This window comes from Procambarus clarkii, chromosome 50, assembly GCF_040958095.1.
Source record: "Procambarus clarkii isolate CNS0578487 chromosome 50, FALCON_Pclarkii_2.0, whole genome shotgun sequence".
In the NCBI taxonomy this organism is placed as follows: domain Eukaryota; kingdom Metazoa; phylum Arthropoda; class Malacostraca; order Decapoda; family Cambaridae; genus Procambarus; species Procambarus clarkii.
In genome coordinates, this window is record NC_091199.1 from 36,020,958 (window position 1) to 36,037,397 (window position 16,440).

Genomic DNA, 16,440 nt, shown 5'->3' on the forward strand with positions numbered 1-16,440 from the left:
CTAGCACGACCTTGACGGATGACCAGGTACGACCTCAATGATTGAACTGGCACAAACATGATGACTGACCTGGCATGACACTGATTGTTGGCCTAGCACGACCTTGATGGATGACCTGGATGGATGACTTGGCATGACCTGCATTGTATACCTGGCATGACCTGAACTGTCGACCTGGCTCGACCTTTACTGTCGACCTGGCACAACCTGTACTGTCGACCTGACACGGCCTGTACTGTCGACCTGACACGGCCTGTACTGTCGACCTGACACGGCCTGTACTGTCGACCTGGCACAACCTGTACTGTCAACCTGACACGGCCTGTACTGTCAACCTGACGCGGCCTGTACTGTCGACCTAACATGACCTGGATTGTCGACCAGCATGGTTGATCTCACTAAACTTGGATGGTTGACCTGGCCCGACCTGGATAGTTAACCTGGCACAACCTGGATAATTAACTTGGCACGACCTGGATGGTTAACCTGGTATTGTTTGGATGATATACTATTACCTGTCAGGTTTGATGAAGTAGACGCCATCCAGCCTCTCTCCCTGGCGGTACAGGTCAGCACAGTCCTTGGGCGTTGTCACCCTGCCAATATTAGACCATTGTAATGTTTCCTTCAATTGATGGTCATTGTTTCAACTGTAGAAAAAATTGGCTCTAGTTATTTCATATTCAAATTAGAACAAAAATGTATATATATATATATATATATATATATATATATATATATATATATATATATATATATATATATATATATATATATATATATATATATATATATATATATATATATATATATATAAATATGGAAGGGAGTACCACCTCTAGCTGGAAGAATGGGGACCCATAGCCTCGGAGGAAACCACGCATAACGCATTAGAGGGAATGTTTCGATCCCCTCCAATACAGTTTCTGTGTGCTTTTCTCCTACCACCCCCTTCCTTTTTTATTTTTTGTGCTTTATTATGCATTTGATGGATGACTGGATGTCATCTGGATATATATATATATATATATATATATATATATATATATATATATATATATATATATATATATATATATATATATATATATATATATATATATATATATATATATATATATATATATATATATATATATATATATATATATATATATATAATATATATATATATATATATATATATATATATATATATATATATATATATATATATATATATATATATATATATATATATATATATATATATATATATATATATATATATATATATATATATATATATATATATATATATATATATATATATATATATATATATATATATATATATATATATATATATATATATATATATATATATATATATATATATATATATATATATATATATATATATATATATATATATATATATATATATATATATATATATATATATATATATATATATATATATATATATATATATATATATATATATATATATATATATATATATATATATATATATATATATATATATATATATATATATATATATATATATATATATATATATATATATATATATATATATATATATATATATATATATATATATATATATATATATATATATATATATATATATATATATATATATATATATATATATATATATATATATATATATATATATATATATATATATATATATATATATATATATATATATATATATATGGTTCCAAGGGGTTGTCATAGCCAGGGGGTGGTAATGGGGGACGAGCTCCCATGACCTATAAAATGCTCCTATACGGCATGCGTCTCAAATAGCCTCTGACAACCAAGTCCAACTCCTGGTCCTGCACGGGTGGCTTAGTCTAAGTCCGGCGGAACTGCTTTTACCGACAGGAGAAGGGGCGAGGGCGTGCCTCTGGCGCCTTAAAACCAGCTGCTCCGTGTAGATGGGACTCGATAGCCTGGGAAGGCAGCCCATCTAGGGGAAAGGAAAACCCTGATTTTAAACCTCCGCTGCCTTGCGGCCATACCCTTGTTTTTGGGAAGGCTTCAGGAGTCAACCTCGAGGAAAAATCCGGAGTTGGAGCCCCTAAGGCAGTTCGTTGTTGACGTCGACCTCGTTCTGGCAGCTCCTGCGACGTTGCTGGAACCATGCGTATTGGCATTTGCCTCTCTATATGATAATTTCAGCAACGTGGAGAGGGGGGACCTGCTGCATGGGTAACAGCTTCTCCTCCATATCTACCTACCCAGGCTTTGCGCCCTGGAGAGGACACTCCAGCTTCGCCTCACAGCGTCGAACCAACACGGGAAGCGACAGTCTACCGGTTTTAAGTCTTCTGCTCGATTGGCGAAGAGTGTGACGCCAGGGGTTGCTTCCGACGGTGGGAGGGGTCATCGCGCCCCACTGGGCAGCTACCGCCCGCCTCAAGCTGGGCAAACCCCAGCCAATAAGGTGTTGCCTCGCCACGGTCCGTTAACCTCACTGGGTGCGTGGGGTTCAGGGTGAAAACTGACATGCGGCCCGACAACTTTGCACCAAGCAATACCAAACCAAAGAAGAAAATATCAACTGCCCTAAAGCTGGGCACATGGAACGTCAGGACACTGACACCAGGTTTCTCTGACGACCTGCAAGAAATCAATGACGCCCGAAAAACAGCAATCATCGATAGGGAGCTGAGCAAGCTGCAGATGGATATTGTTGCTCTCCAAGAGACCAGGCTCCCGGGATCAGGATCTGTGAGAGAGAGGATCTTCTCTTTCTTCTGGCAAGGAAAACCTCCAGATGAGACCAGAGAACATTGTGTGGGATTGCCGTCAGGAATGCACTGTTGGGACACATTATGCCACCGATGGGGGAAACCGAACGAATTCTGTCTCTGCAACTGTACTCCCAAACAGGACCAGTCAATGTAATTAGTGCATATGCACGAACCCTGACTTCTCCAGCAGAGGCAAAGGAAAAATTCTACGATGACCTCAACAGAGTCATAGCGAGAATCCCTGTAAAGGAGCCACTGTTCATTCTCGGCGACTTCAACGCCAGAGTGGGTGCCGAGCACAACATTTGGCCCACTTGCCTGGGTCAATTCGGCATAGAAAGGATGAATGAGAACGGTCAACGTCTGCTAGAACTCTGCTGCCTTCATGGTCTTTGTGTCACCAACACGTTCTTCGGCACAAAGCCTCAACACCGAGTATCTTGGAGACACCCCAGATCAAAGCACTGGCACCAGCTTGACCTGATTCTTACCAGGCGTGCAAGTCTACCCAGCGTCAAGATTACGCGTAGCTACCAGAGTGCTGTCTGTGACACCGACCACTCCCTGGTATGTAGCAGGGTCAAGATGCAACCAAAGAAGATTCATCACTCGAAAAAGGCGGGCAGACCTCGCATCGACACCACCAAGACCCGCAACCAGGACAAGGTGGAAGATTTTGCACACGTGCTCGAGGAAGCTCTCCCTGGCCCAGCTGGGGTCACTGCCTGTAAAAGATGGGAGCACTTCAGAGACGCTGTGTTCAACGCTGCCATTTCCACCTTTGGCAAGAAGACCAGCAGGTCGGCAGACTGGTTCGAGGCTCACTCGGAAGAGATGACACCTGTAATCGAAGAGAAGAGAAACGCCTTGGCAGCCTACAAAGCCTGCCCAAGTCAGCGCAACTTACAGATCCTTCGGGCCGTCCGCTGCAAAGTGCAGCAGAGCGCCAGGCGATGTGCCAACAACTATTGGCTCCAGCTCTGCTCCCAGATACAGACTGTAGCGGATACAGGCAATGTAAGGGGAATGTATGACGGCATCAAGCAGGCCCTCGGCCAAATCCAGAGGAAAGCGCCATTGAGTGTCTGCCTGTGTTAATGGAGCTCAACAGTGAACCGACCCTGGAAGAACTCAGCGATGCCCTAGACTCCCTTGCTTCTGGTAAAGCTCCTGGCAAAGATGGCATTCCTGCTGAGACCTTGAAGTGCTGCAGAGGTAGCCTGCTCATGGAGCTGCACGAAATTCTCTGCCTCTGCTGGGAAGAAGGAGAGGTGCCACAGGACATGAGGGATGCCATAATCGTCACACTGTATAAGAATAAAGGTGACAGGGGCGACTGCAACAACTACCGTGAAATCTCCCTCCTCAGTATTGTCGGAAAGCTGTTTGCTCGAGTCGCATTGAAGAGGCTCCAAGTACTTGCAGAGAGAGTTTATCCAGAATCACAATGTGGATTCAGAGCTGGCAGGTCCACCATCGACATGGTCTTTTCCCTCAGACAACTGCAGGAGAAATGCAGGGAACAGAAGCAGCCACTCTTTGTAGCCTTCATAGATCTGACGAAGGCCTTCGACCTCGTCAGCAGGGATGGCCTGTTCAAGATCCTCCCCAAGATCGGATGCCCACCCAGGCTCCTCAGCATCATCAGATCTTTCCATGAGAACATGAGGGGCACCGTGGTCTTTGATGGCCTAACATCAGGCGCCTTTGACATCCGAAGTGGAGTAAAGCAGGGCTGCGTACTGGCTCCAACCCTATTCGGGATTTTCTTCGCAGTTATGCTGCGGCACGCCTTCGGACCTGTCACGGAAGGCATTTACCTCCGGACCAGGTCGGATGGAAAGCTCTTTAACCTCGCCAGGCTGAGAGCCAAGACAAAGGTTCGGCTGAGGTGTCTGCGCGACTTCCTCTTTGCCGACGACGCAGCAGTCACTGCCCACTCAGCTGAAGACCTCTAACGGCTCATAACCCGCTTCAGTGAGGCCTCTCAGGCTTTCGGACTCACCATCAGTCTGAAGAAAACACAAGTCATGGGATAAGGAGTGGACTCCCCACCTGACATCGGGATCTCTGATTCCAAACTGGAAGTTGTTCACGACTTCGTGTACCTGGGCTCCACAATCTCTGACTCCCTCTCTCTTGATACGGAGCTAAACAAACGCATCGGTAAGGCATCTACTACCATGTCCAAACTGACAAAGAGAGTGTGGGCCAACAATAGGCTAACTGAGTATACTAAGATTCAGGTTTACAGATCCTGTGTCCTGAGCACTCTCCTTTATGGCAGTGAGTCTTGGACACTCCGCGCCCGTCAGGAAAGACAGCTGAATGCCTACCACATGTGCTGCCTTCGACACATCTTGGACATCACCTGGCAGGACAAGGTGACAAACAACAACGTCTTGGGGAGAGCAAGAATCACCAGCATGTACACAATGCTGAAACAGAGACGAATGCGCTGGCTCGTGCACGTTGTGCGAATGGGCGACGGCAGGATCCCCAAGGATCTCCTGTATGGAGAGCTGAGGCAGGGAAAGCGTCCAGTAGGCAAGCCCCAGCTACGGTACAAAGACGTATGCAAAAGGGACCTGAAAGCCATGGACGTCGATCTTGCTATATGGGAGACACTGGCTGCAGACCGTTCAGCCTGGAGGCAGTCTGTTCAACGAGGTCTCTCCAAGTTCGAGGAGTCACTTGCCAAGGAATCGGAGGCAAAGAGACAGAGAAGGAAAGCCGGTAACCAGGAAGACAGACCAGAATCGGACTTCGTTTGTGCTCGGTGTGGGATGGACTGCCACTCTCGGATTGGCCTCATCAGTCACACCAGACGCTGCACCAGGATTGACAACTAGGGCGCAACTCCATAGTCTCCCGAGACTGAAGGATGCCTACTACTATATATATATGATCATTTTATGATCAGATAAATATGAAAGGAGGTGAACGTTTCGGCTTGTTAAAGCGGGCTAAAGGCTTTAACATCGTCCCATCGTCCTCCTAACCATTCCCCACTCCACCGTCCCCTCCCCCTCCCCCACCATCTCCCACTCTCCCGTCCTCTTGTCCTCCCTACCATTCCCCCCTCCCCGTCCCCTTATCCTTTCCACCATCCCTCGCTCCCCTGTCCACTTGTCCTCCCCCACCATTCCCCACTCCCATCCAATCGTCCTCCCCTACCATTCCCCACTCCAATCCCCTCATCTTCCCTACCATTCCCCACTCCCTCGTCGAGGCACTCTCAAATGATCTGATGTTCCCATCAGAAAATTGGGAACATCAAATGATCTGATGTTCCCATCACTAAAATATAGCAAAAACACTTAAAAAACGAAAAGAAAAACAATGAAAAAATTCAAAACAAACTATTCTCAGGAAATTAACAGTACGGTAAACAACACAGCTCAATTCCAATTCAATGTCACTCACTATAATTAAATCAAAATGAAAATGATTCGAAATCTATACAAATTCCATTTATCAATGAAATGTGAAACAGTGAAATAGAATTGTAACATATTTATTATAGCAGTGTGTTGCTCCTACGTGCAACAGATGGCGCTGTTTTTAAAACAAAACATGCTTTTACCTGTCACAGGTGTGGCATCTATACGTATAGATGCCACATTTTGTACTCACAAAATGAACGGTATGGTAAACAACACAGCTCAATTCCAACACAATGTCACACAAAATAATTTAATCAAAATGAAAATAAATTGAAATCTATGAAAATTCAATTTGTCAATGGAATCAGAAACATTGAAATGGAATTGTAACATATTTAGTATAGCGGGTGTTGCTCTTACGTGCAACAGATGGCGCTGTGTCTTAAAATAAGAAAGTTTTTACCTGTCAAAGATGTGGCATCTCTACTTATACATACGAAATGAACGGTATGGTAAGCAACACAGCTTAATTCCAACAAAATGTCAAACAAAATAATTAAATCAAAATGAAAAAAAAATCGAAATCTATGAAAATTCAATTTGTTAAAGCAATCAGAAACCTTGAAATGGAATCGTAACATAGTTTGCATAGCAAGTGTTGCTATTACATGCAACAGATGGTGCTGTTTTTTTAAAGCATGTTTTACCTGTTACAGGTGTGACATCTAGATAGAATGTATATAAAATCATGCATGCATTCGAATAGAACGTTGTGTCAAAATTTCAAAGCAAACGGTGAAGAACTTTCGGAGATTACAGTGCGTGTTGCTCTTACGTCCAACAGATGGCGCAATTTAAAAAAAACAAAACATGTATATTCCTGTCACAGATGAGGCATGTATAGAGTAGGTATAGAAAAACATTGGCCTATTCGAATGCAACGTTGTGTCAAATTTTCAAAGTAATCGGTAAAGAGGTTTCGAAGATTTCCCACATATGAAAAATACACGAAAAAACTGTTTAAAAAAAAACATGTTTTTTCTCCGTCACAGACTTGACATCTATATAGTATGTATATAAAAACCTGGCCAGATGCAAATGGAACAATGTGTGAAAATTTCAAAGCAATCGGTGATGAACTTTCGAAGATTATCGATTTTGAACAAACGAACATTTCCATTTATATATATATATATATATATATATATATATATATATATATATATATATATATATATATATATATATATATATATATATATATATATATATATATATATATATATATATATATTTATATATATATATATATATATATATATATATATATATATATATATATATATGTCGTACCTAGTAGCCAGAACTCACTTCTCAGCCTACTATTCAAGGCCCGATTTGCCTAATAAGCCAAGTTTTCCTGAATTAATATATTTACTATAATTTTTCTCCTATGAAATGATAAAGCAACCCTTTTCTCTATGTATGAGGTCAATTTTTTTTTTTTGGAGTTAAAATTAACGTAGATATATGACCGAACCTAACCAACCCTACCTAACCTAACCTAACCTATATTTATAGGTAAGGTTAGGTTAGGTAGCCAAAAAAAGCTAGGTTAGGTTAGGTTAGGTAGGTTAGGTAGACGAAAAAACATTAATTCATGAAAACTTGGCTTATTAGGCAAATCGGGCCTTGAATAGTAGGCTGAGAAGTGCGTTCTGGCTATTAGGTACGACATATATATATATATATATATATATATATATATATATATATATATATATATATATTTATATATATATATATATATATATATATATATATATATATATATATATATATACATATATACATATATACATATATACATATATACATATATATATATATATATATATATATATATATATATATATATATATATATATATATATATATATATATATATATATATATATATATATATATATATGGCTGTGGTAAGGCTGTGGTAAGGACAACTGGCTGTGGTAAGGCTTCTCTTAATAATGTCATTGACCTCGCCGTGTTTTGCATGCCATCCTCCTGTCCTTTGGCAGAGAAGGCCATGCCGTTCGTATCTGTCGGCCTCTGCCTCGCCGCAAATACACCTGTATTCGGTGTGGATTGGGGCAGAGAGCCACGGCAATTCGGAGGGCCTGCGGTGAGAGACGGGTGCCGGTTGCTGACATTGGGGGTTGCTGAAAGGAAATCACCTGCATGGGGAGCTGCTACAGCTCTAAGTCGGGCAGTGTCATGTGGTGTTGTCGCAGCTTTTAGCAAAGTCGCAGCTTCTTGGTGGGCAATGGGGCGATCCCAGCTGGATTGCTTATGGGCTTCAGAAGGCGGTGGTTTGGGTGCTGGTCCTGCGAGAGAGAACCATTTGGTTGTGCAGTCTGTATAGCTGGGATCATGTACCCCTGCCTGTTGAACTAGGTGCTCAGGTAGGATTTCCTTCACCAAGTTGTCAGACCCCACTGAAGAGGACAAGAACGCTGGTACAGCAATTTGTGTTGCTGTGCGCACGCCAAGGCCCCCCGAGTCTGACAGGAAGGGAGGCCTGTTTCCACTGTAAGTCGCTGAGGGAAAGATTGAGGGCTTTTTCTAGTGTTGATTTCAGCAAGCTGTCGTACTCTTCTAATTTAATATTGTTGAAAGATAGCGAACATCTTAGAAAGTAGGTCAGCCTGGGGAGGGACAAGCATCTGGTGATGAGGTAAAGTGCATCATGAGCATCGATGTCTTCAATCCTCTCGTTCATCCTCTTCAGGTCAGTGATCTTCTTACCAAGGACCCCGTCGATGGCATTCCTTCCAAGAGGAGCACCTAGGAGTGTACTGTCCTCAGGGTTGGTTGTATGAATGTCAGGCAGAACAACCTTAATTTGCTCTATTATGTGCTGGTTGGTGGAGGTTATTTCGCAATTGGAAGGGTTCAGGGTGAGGCCAAGGTTTGCTCCTTGCCTCCTGAATTATTCTTATGTCGTCCAAGAGTGAGGCTGGGGAGCTGGCTAGAGTACCATCATCCAAAAACCAAATGTTGAGCTCACTGGACAGGTTATCGGTGACTTCCTTGATAACTAGAGAGAAAAGAAAAGGAACAAGGGGGTCACCCTGTTAGACACCTTCTTGTGATTCAATTTCATGTTCCCCAAAAAGCAGAGTTAGATTCTTGCTGTAGCAGGAGTTTACAAACGGGTAGAGGGAAGGAAAAAGGCGATGAACTGCACTGAGTACTGCATCCCTTCTAACCAGATTGAAAGCATTTTTGAAGTCCAGCTTTATCAGGGCTTTTTCATTCGTAATGTTGGCAATGTAGGCTCTAGCTGCATGAGCTGCTGCCTCACACCGTTGGGGAATGCCAAACCCAAGCTGTTTTGGCTTCAGCATGTCTGCTGCTGCCTGACTAATTGCTCTAGCAGCAGCCTTAGCCACGAGACGCCGGAGTGAATTACCCATAGCTATCGGTCAGATTCCTCCATCTTTTTTCCTCTGGTTGCTTTGATGGCTTCTAGTAGATTCTTAGTCGAAATGAAGGTGTTGGAGGTGTTTTCCCTGACTGCTGAATATATATATATATAATATGAATATATATATATATGTATATATATATATATATATATATATATATATATATACATATATATATATATATATATATATATATATATATATATATATATATATATATATATATATATATATATATATATATATATATATATATGTCGTACCTAATAGCCAGAACGCACTTCTCGGCCTACTATGCAAGGCCCGATTTGCCTAATAAGCCAAGTTTTTAAGCTAATAAGCACTTCGAATTCGTAGACCTGAGGTTCCGGGTTTGATCCCAGGTTTAGACAGTAACAAACGGGCAATTTCTTTCACCCTGATGCTTCTGTTCACCTAGCAGTAAATAGGTACCTGGGAGTTAGATAGCTCCTACGGGCTGCTTCCTGGGGGTGCGTAACAAAAAGGAGGCCTGGGTTGCAGGGACGCTGAACCCTGAAATCAACTCATGATAACAACACCATAATAATAACCACCTACACACACACTATACCCATCAACACAAACTCACACCATACTCATCATATTCATCACACCATATCAATCATCACCTACACACACACCATACCCATCACCACCTACACACACGATACCCATCACCCCTACTCAAATCCTTCCGGGTCTCCACCATACCTTCCCATACTATCCTGTAAATGTATGCATCTTTACATCATACACTTCACCACCTACACACACACACACCATCCCGGGTCTCTACCATACCCTCCTGTCAATATCAGCATCAACACCATACCCATAACTACTTACACACACACCATAGCTATCACCACCTACACACATCATATCCACCACCAACTACACACACCATATCCATCACCATACCTACCACCACCTACACACACCATACCAACCACCACCTACACACCATATCCATCACCACCTACACACACCACACTAATCACCACCTACATACAACATACCCATCACCACCTACACACACCATTCCACATCACCTACACACACAATACCGATCACAACCTACACACATCATACCCACCACCACCTACACACACCATATCCATCAGCACATACACACACCATATCCATCACCATACCCACCACCACCTACACACACCATATCCACCAACACCTACACACACCATACCCACCAACACCTACACACACCATATCCATCACCACCTACACACATTATACCAATCACCACCAACACACAACATACCCATCACCACCTACACACAACATACCCATCACCACCTACACACACCATACCACATCACCAACTACACACAACCTTGCGGGTCACCACCATACCCTCTTGTAAATTTATGAATCTTCACACCATACCCATCACCACCTAAACACAATACACACAGTTGTTCAATAAACCCCAAAACTATATGTTTAACACATTTCTAACCCCGTCCATGGAGGACAGAAGAACATGTATATATGCTGATTAGCATTATAAATGTATATCTACGTCTGTGGTAGAAAAAAAAACTAAATACACCCTAAATATATCCACCAACACTCACCATACCAATCACCACCTAAACTCACCATACCTAGCACTGCCTACACACGCACCATACTCATTACCACCTACACACACCATACCCTCCTGTCAATGTAAGCATCTTCACATCTTACTCATCACAACTTTCACTCACCATACCAATCGCCACCTACACACACAATACACATCACCACCTACACACAGCATAACCATCACCACTTACACACACCATACCCATCATCATCTAAACATTCCATAATCATCACAACTTACACACACAATACCCATCACCACCTTCTCACACTATAGCCCATCTCCATCTACACACACCGTACCCATCACTACTAACATACGCCATATCCATCAGCACCATCAATCACCATACTAATCACCACCTACACACACCATTCCTATCACCACCTATACCCACCATAACCATCACCACCTACACACACCATACCCATCACCTCCAACATACACCACAACCATCACCACCTATACACACCACACTTATCAGCACCAATACACACACTATACCCATCACCACCTACACACACACTATACCCATCACCACCTACACACACACACACCATACTTATCAGCACCTATACACTCCATACCCATCACCAACTACACACACCATACCCATGACCACCTACACACCATACCTACAACCACCTACACACAAAAAACATATCACGACCTACACACACCATACGCATCACACCAACACACATAATACCTCACTACCTACACACACTATACGAACACCAACTGCACACATAATACTCATCACCACCTACACACACCATACACATCACCACCTACACACACAATACCCATCAGAACCTACACACACTATACCCTTCACCACCTACACACACCATACCCATCACCACCTACACATACCATAGCTATAACCACATACACACACTACACCCATCACCACCTAAACACACCATCCCGGGTCTTCACCCACACCCCTCACATACCCTCCTGTCAATGTAAACATCTTCAGACAATATCCATCACCACCTACCCACTTCATACCCATCACCAACTACACACACACCATACCCATCACTACCAACATACACTATACCCATCATATCCATTACATCATATCTAACACCACGTACACACACACACCGTACCCATCAACACCAAATCACACCATACCAGTCATATCCATCACACGATATCCATCAGCACGTACACACACCATACTCATCACCACCTACACTCACAATACCCACCACCACCTACACACACCATATCCATCATCACTTACACACATTATACCTATCACCACCTATATTCACCATACCTATTACCACCTACACACACACAACACACATCATCACTTAAACACCATATCCATCACCACCTAAATACACCATACATATCTCCACCTACACACACTATACCACTAACAACCAACACACACCATACCCATCACCACCTACACACACCATACCCATCACCACCTACACACACCATACCCATCACCACCTACACACACCATACCCATCATATCCATAACACCATATCGATCACCACAATATCCATCACCACCTACACGTACCATACCAATTTCTACCTACGCACAATATACCTATCACCACCTACACACACCATACCCATTACCACCTACACACACCATACCAATCATATCCATCACACCATATCGATCACCACAATATCCATCACCACCTACACACCCCATACCCATCACCACCTACATACACTATACCAATCATATCCATCACACCATATCGATCTCCACAATATCCATCACCACCTACACACATAATATCCATCTCCACTTAAATGGAATGCACTAAGCAGTGATGTGGTTGAGTCTGACTCCATACACAGTTTCATATGTAGATATGACAGAGCCCAGTAGGCTCAGGAATCTGCACATCACTTGATTGACAGTTGAGAGGCTGTCAACTGTCAACCAAAGAGACAAAGCTTAACCCCCGCAAGCACAATTAGATGAGTACAATTAGGCGAGTACACCATACCCATCACTACGTACCCACATCATACTTATCATCACCTTCACACACCATACCCATAACAACCGTCATGCACCATACCCATCACCACCTACGCTCACCATACCCATCACCACCTAATCACGCACAATACCCATCACCACCAACACACACGATACCCATCACCACCTACACATACCCTCCCAGGGTCTACACTATATCCTCCCATACTCTCCTGAAAATGTATGAATCTTCAAATCATACCCATCACCACCTACACACACACACACGTTATCCATCACAACCTGCGCACACCATACCCATCACCATCTACACACATCATTCACATCACCACCTACATGCACCATATCCATCATCAAATAAACACACATACATATCAACACCTACACACACTATACCCAAAACAATCTACACACACCAAACACATCACCATCTACGCACACCATACCCATCACCATCTACACACCATTGTCATCACCACCCACATGCACCATATCCATCACCACCCAAACATACTATACATATCACCACCTACACACACACCAATCCCAAAACAATCGACACACACCATACCCATCACCACCTACGCACACCATACCCATCTCCACCTACACACACCATCCCCATCACCACCACCACACGCCATACCCATCACCACCTACACTCCCCAAATTCATCACCACCTACACACACACCATACTCATCACCACCTAGACACAATATACCTATCACTACCTACACACACTATATCTATCATCACCTACACACACCTTACCCATCACCACCTACACACACCATACCCATCACCACCTACATACACCCTCCCTGGTGTCCACCATACCCTCCCATACTCTCCTATAAATGTATGTATCTTTACACTATACCAATCAACACCAACACACCATACCCATCACCACCTACACACACCCTCCCGGATCTCCACCACACCCTCCCATACCCTCCTGTCAATGTCAGCATCTTCACACCATACCCATAACTACTTACACACACACACAATAGCTATCACCGCCTACACACACCGTACCCATCGCCACCTACACACACCATACGCGTCACCACCTACACACTTCATACCACATCGCCTACACACACGATACCCACCACCACCTACACACATCATAGCTATCACCACCTACCCACACTATACCCATCACCACCTACACACACACCATATCCATCACAACCTACACTCACCATACCCACCACCACCTACACACACCATATCCATCATCACCTACACACACCATATTCATCACCACCTACACACACCATACCTACCACCACCTACACACACCATACCCATCACCACCTTCACACACCATACCCATCACAACCTACACGCAACATACCCATCACCAACTACACACACCACACGAGCGACGGTAGGAGAGACACGCGATTAGCGAGGTCCGCGGAAATTCGTTAATTTCTCGGGACATTGAAGGATTATTGAGGCTAGATCATAGTATTTGGCCTCTCGCAGTGTGTAGCTTGCAGGGTGCTACATAGCATAGTCATATCGCTAGCGATAGTGCAAAAAAACCAAAGTGTAACTAGTGAAATCACCGGTGCATACAGTGTGGAGGACCGAGTAGTGACCTGACCTGACCTGACCTGACGGCCAGGTAGGACGGCCCGCCGTGGAACTGTGACTGTGTTTGTTGGGTGGTGACTGTGACTCCAGAGATTTGTGTAGAAAAGAATCGACATCGTCAATCTACTAGCACTTAGAGAATCACCAAGTGGAAAGGCGACGACGGAGCACCATCGTCAACCATACATCATCATTACTCATCTAGTTGTGTGAGCTGGAAACAGTCTGGTATATACCCCCTCTCTGGTCAAGTAATCAGGTGTACAGTGTGAGGTAAAATATTATCAAATTCTTGTTCAGGATAGTATATATATTTAAAATCTCAGCGTGGCTCATTCTGGGTAGAAGTTACCGCTTCCGTGAACTAGTGACACACGCACGCGCACGCACGCACGCACACACACGCACGCACGCACGCACGCACGCACTCAAGCCCACGTACGTATGCACGCACACACACACGCACACACAGGCTAGAAGGGATTAACACCTTTCAGGGAAAGGAGATAAAACCTCTCATAATCCACCCCCCTCTCTTACCTGCTGTAAGCTGAACACCTCACCTCCTAGTAACCCCATCCCAAGCGCACACACGTTCTCTCTCTCTCTCTCTCTCTCTCTCTCTCTCTCTCTCTCTCTCTCTCTCTCTCTCTCTCTCTCTCTCTCTCTCTCTCTCTCTCTCTCTCTCTCTCTCTCTCTCTCTCTCTCTCTCTCTCTCTCTTGCTCTCTCTCTCTCTTGCTCTCTCTCTCTCTTGCTCTCTTTCTCTCTTGCTCTCTCTCTCTCTCTTGCTCTCTCTCTCTCTCTTGCTCTCTCTCTCTCTCTTGCTCTCTCTCTCTCTCTTGACAAGGGACAAAATTGCAGGAGGCCGCAACAAGGACAAGGAAAGCAGCCAGGGAGATCAAACAAAGGAATTGCTAACCCAAGTTCTGGAGGAATTCAGGAGGGAGATGAATGAAATGACGATTACAATTAACAATCTGCAAAGTGAGCTAGCATCAGCAAGGGAGGAGATCAAATCTCTCACAGAGAAAAATAAAAAGACCGAGCATCAGATTATCATCCAAAGGGAAGGTGGGAATGTTACATTGGAAGGAAATGCCTCTGTACCTGATACATTTGCGGATATACTGAAAAAGAGCTCAGAAGCAATGGACACAGTGAGGGAGGTAGCGATGCAAGCAGCTACGTCACAGGAAGCAGCAAGGTGCACCACTCAACTGCTGGAGAGGAAAAGATCAGTGGTAGTTGTAGGCATCAAAGAACAGGAAGGATCCAACAGGCAAGAATGGAATGGCAAGGATAGAGAAGCAGTACATGGGCTACTGAAGGGGTTACAGATGGAAGGGGCTGTACATAACATATAGAAGGTTTTCAGGTTGGGCTGGTACAACAAGGACAGAAACCAACTTGTAAAGGTGGTGTTTACAAACGAAACCACAAAGGAGGACATTCTCGAAAGGAAGAGAATCACCCCCCTCTGCATAGAAACCCTTCCTTTCCCTCACCCTACCTGCCCCCACCCAACCCTCCCTCCCACCCCACCCCATTCTGACCCTGA

General features: G+C 43.5%; 1 protein-coding gene across 1 annotated transcript in view; it reads right to left on the reverse strand.

Moving 5' to 3' along the window:
- Positions 1-511: 511 nt before the first annotated feature.
- Positions 512-16,440, reverse strand: part of LOC138351748 (golgin subfamily A member 6-like protein 22) — a 102,073-nt gene continuing 86,144 nt past the window's right edge. The window contains exon 4 of the mRNA XM_069303776.1: positions 512-596. Within this exon, the coding sequence (XP_069159877.1) occupies positions 512-596 (85 nt within the window). The remainder of the gene's footprint in view (positions 597-16,440) is intronic.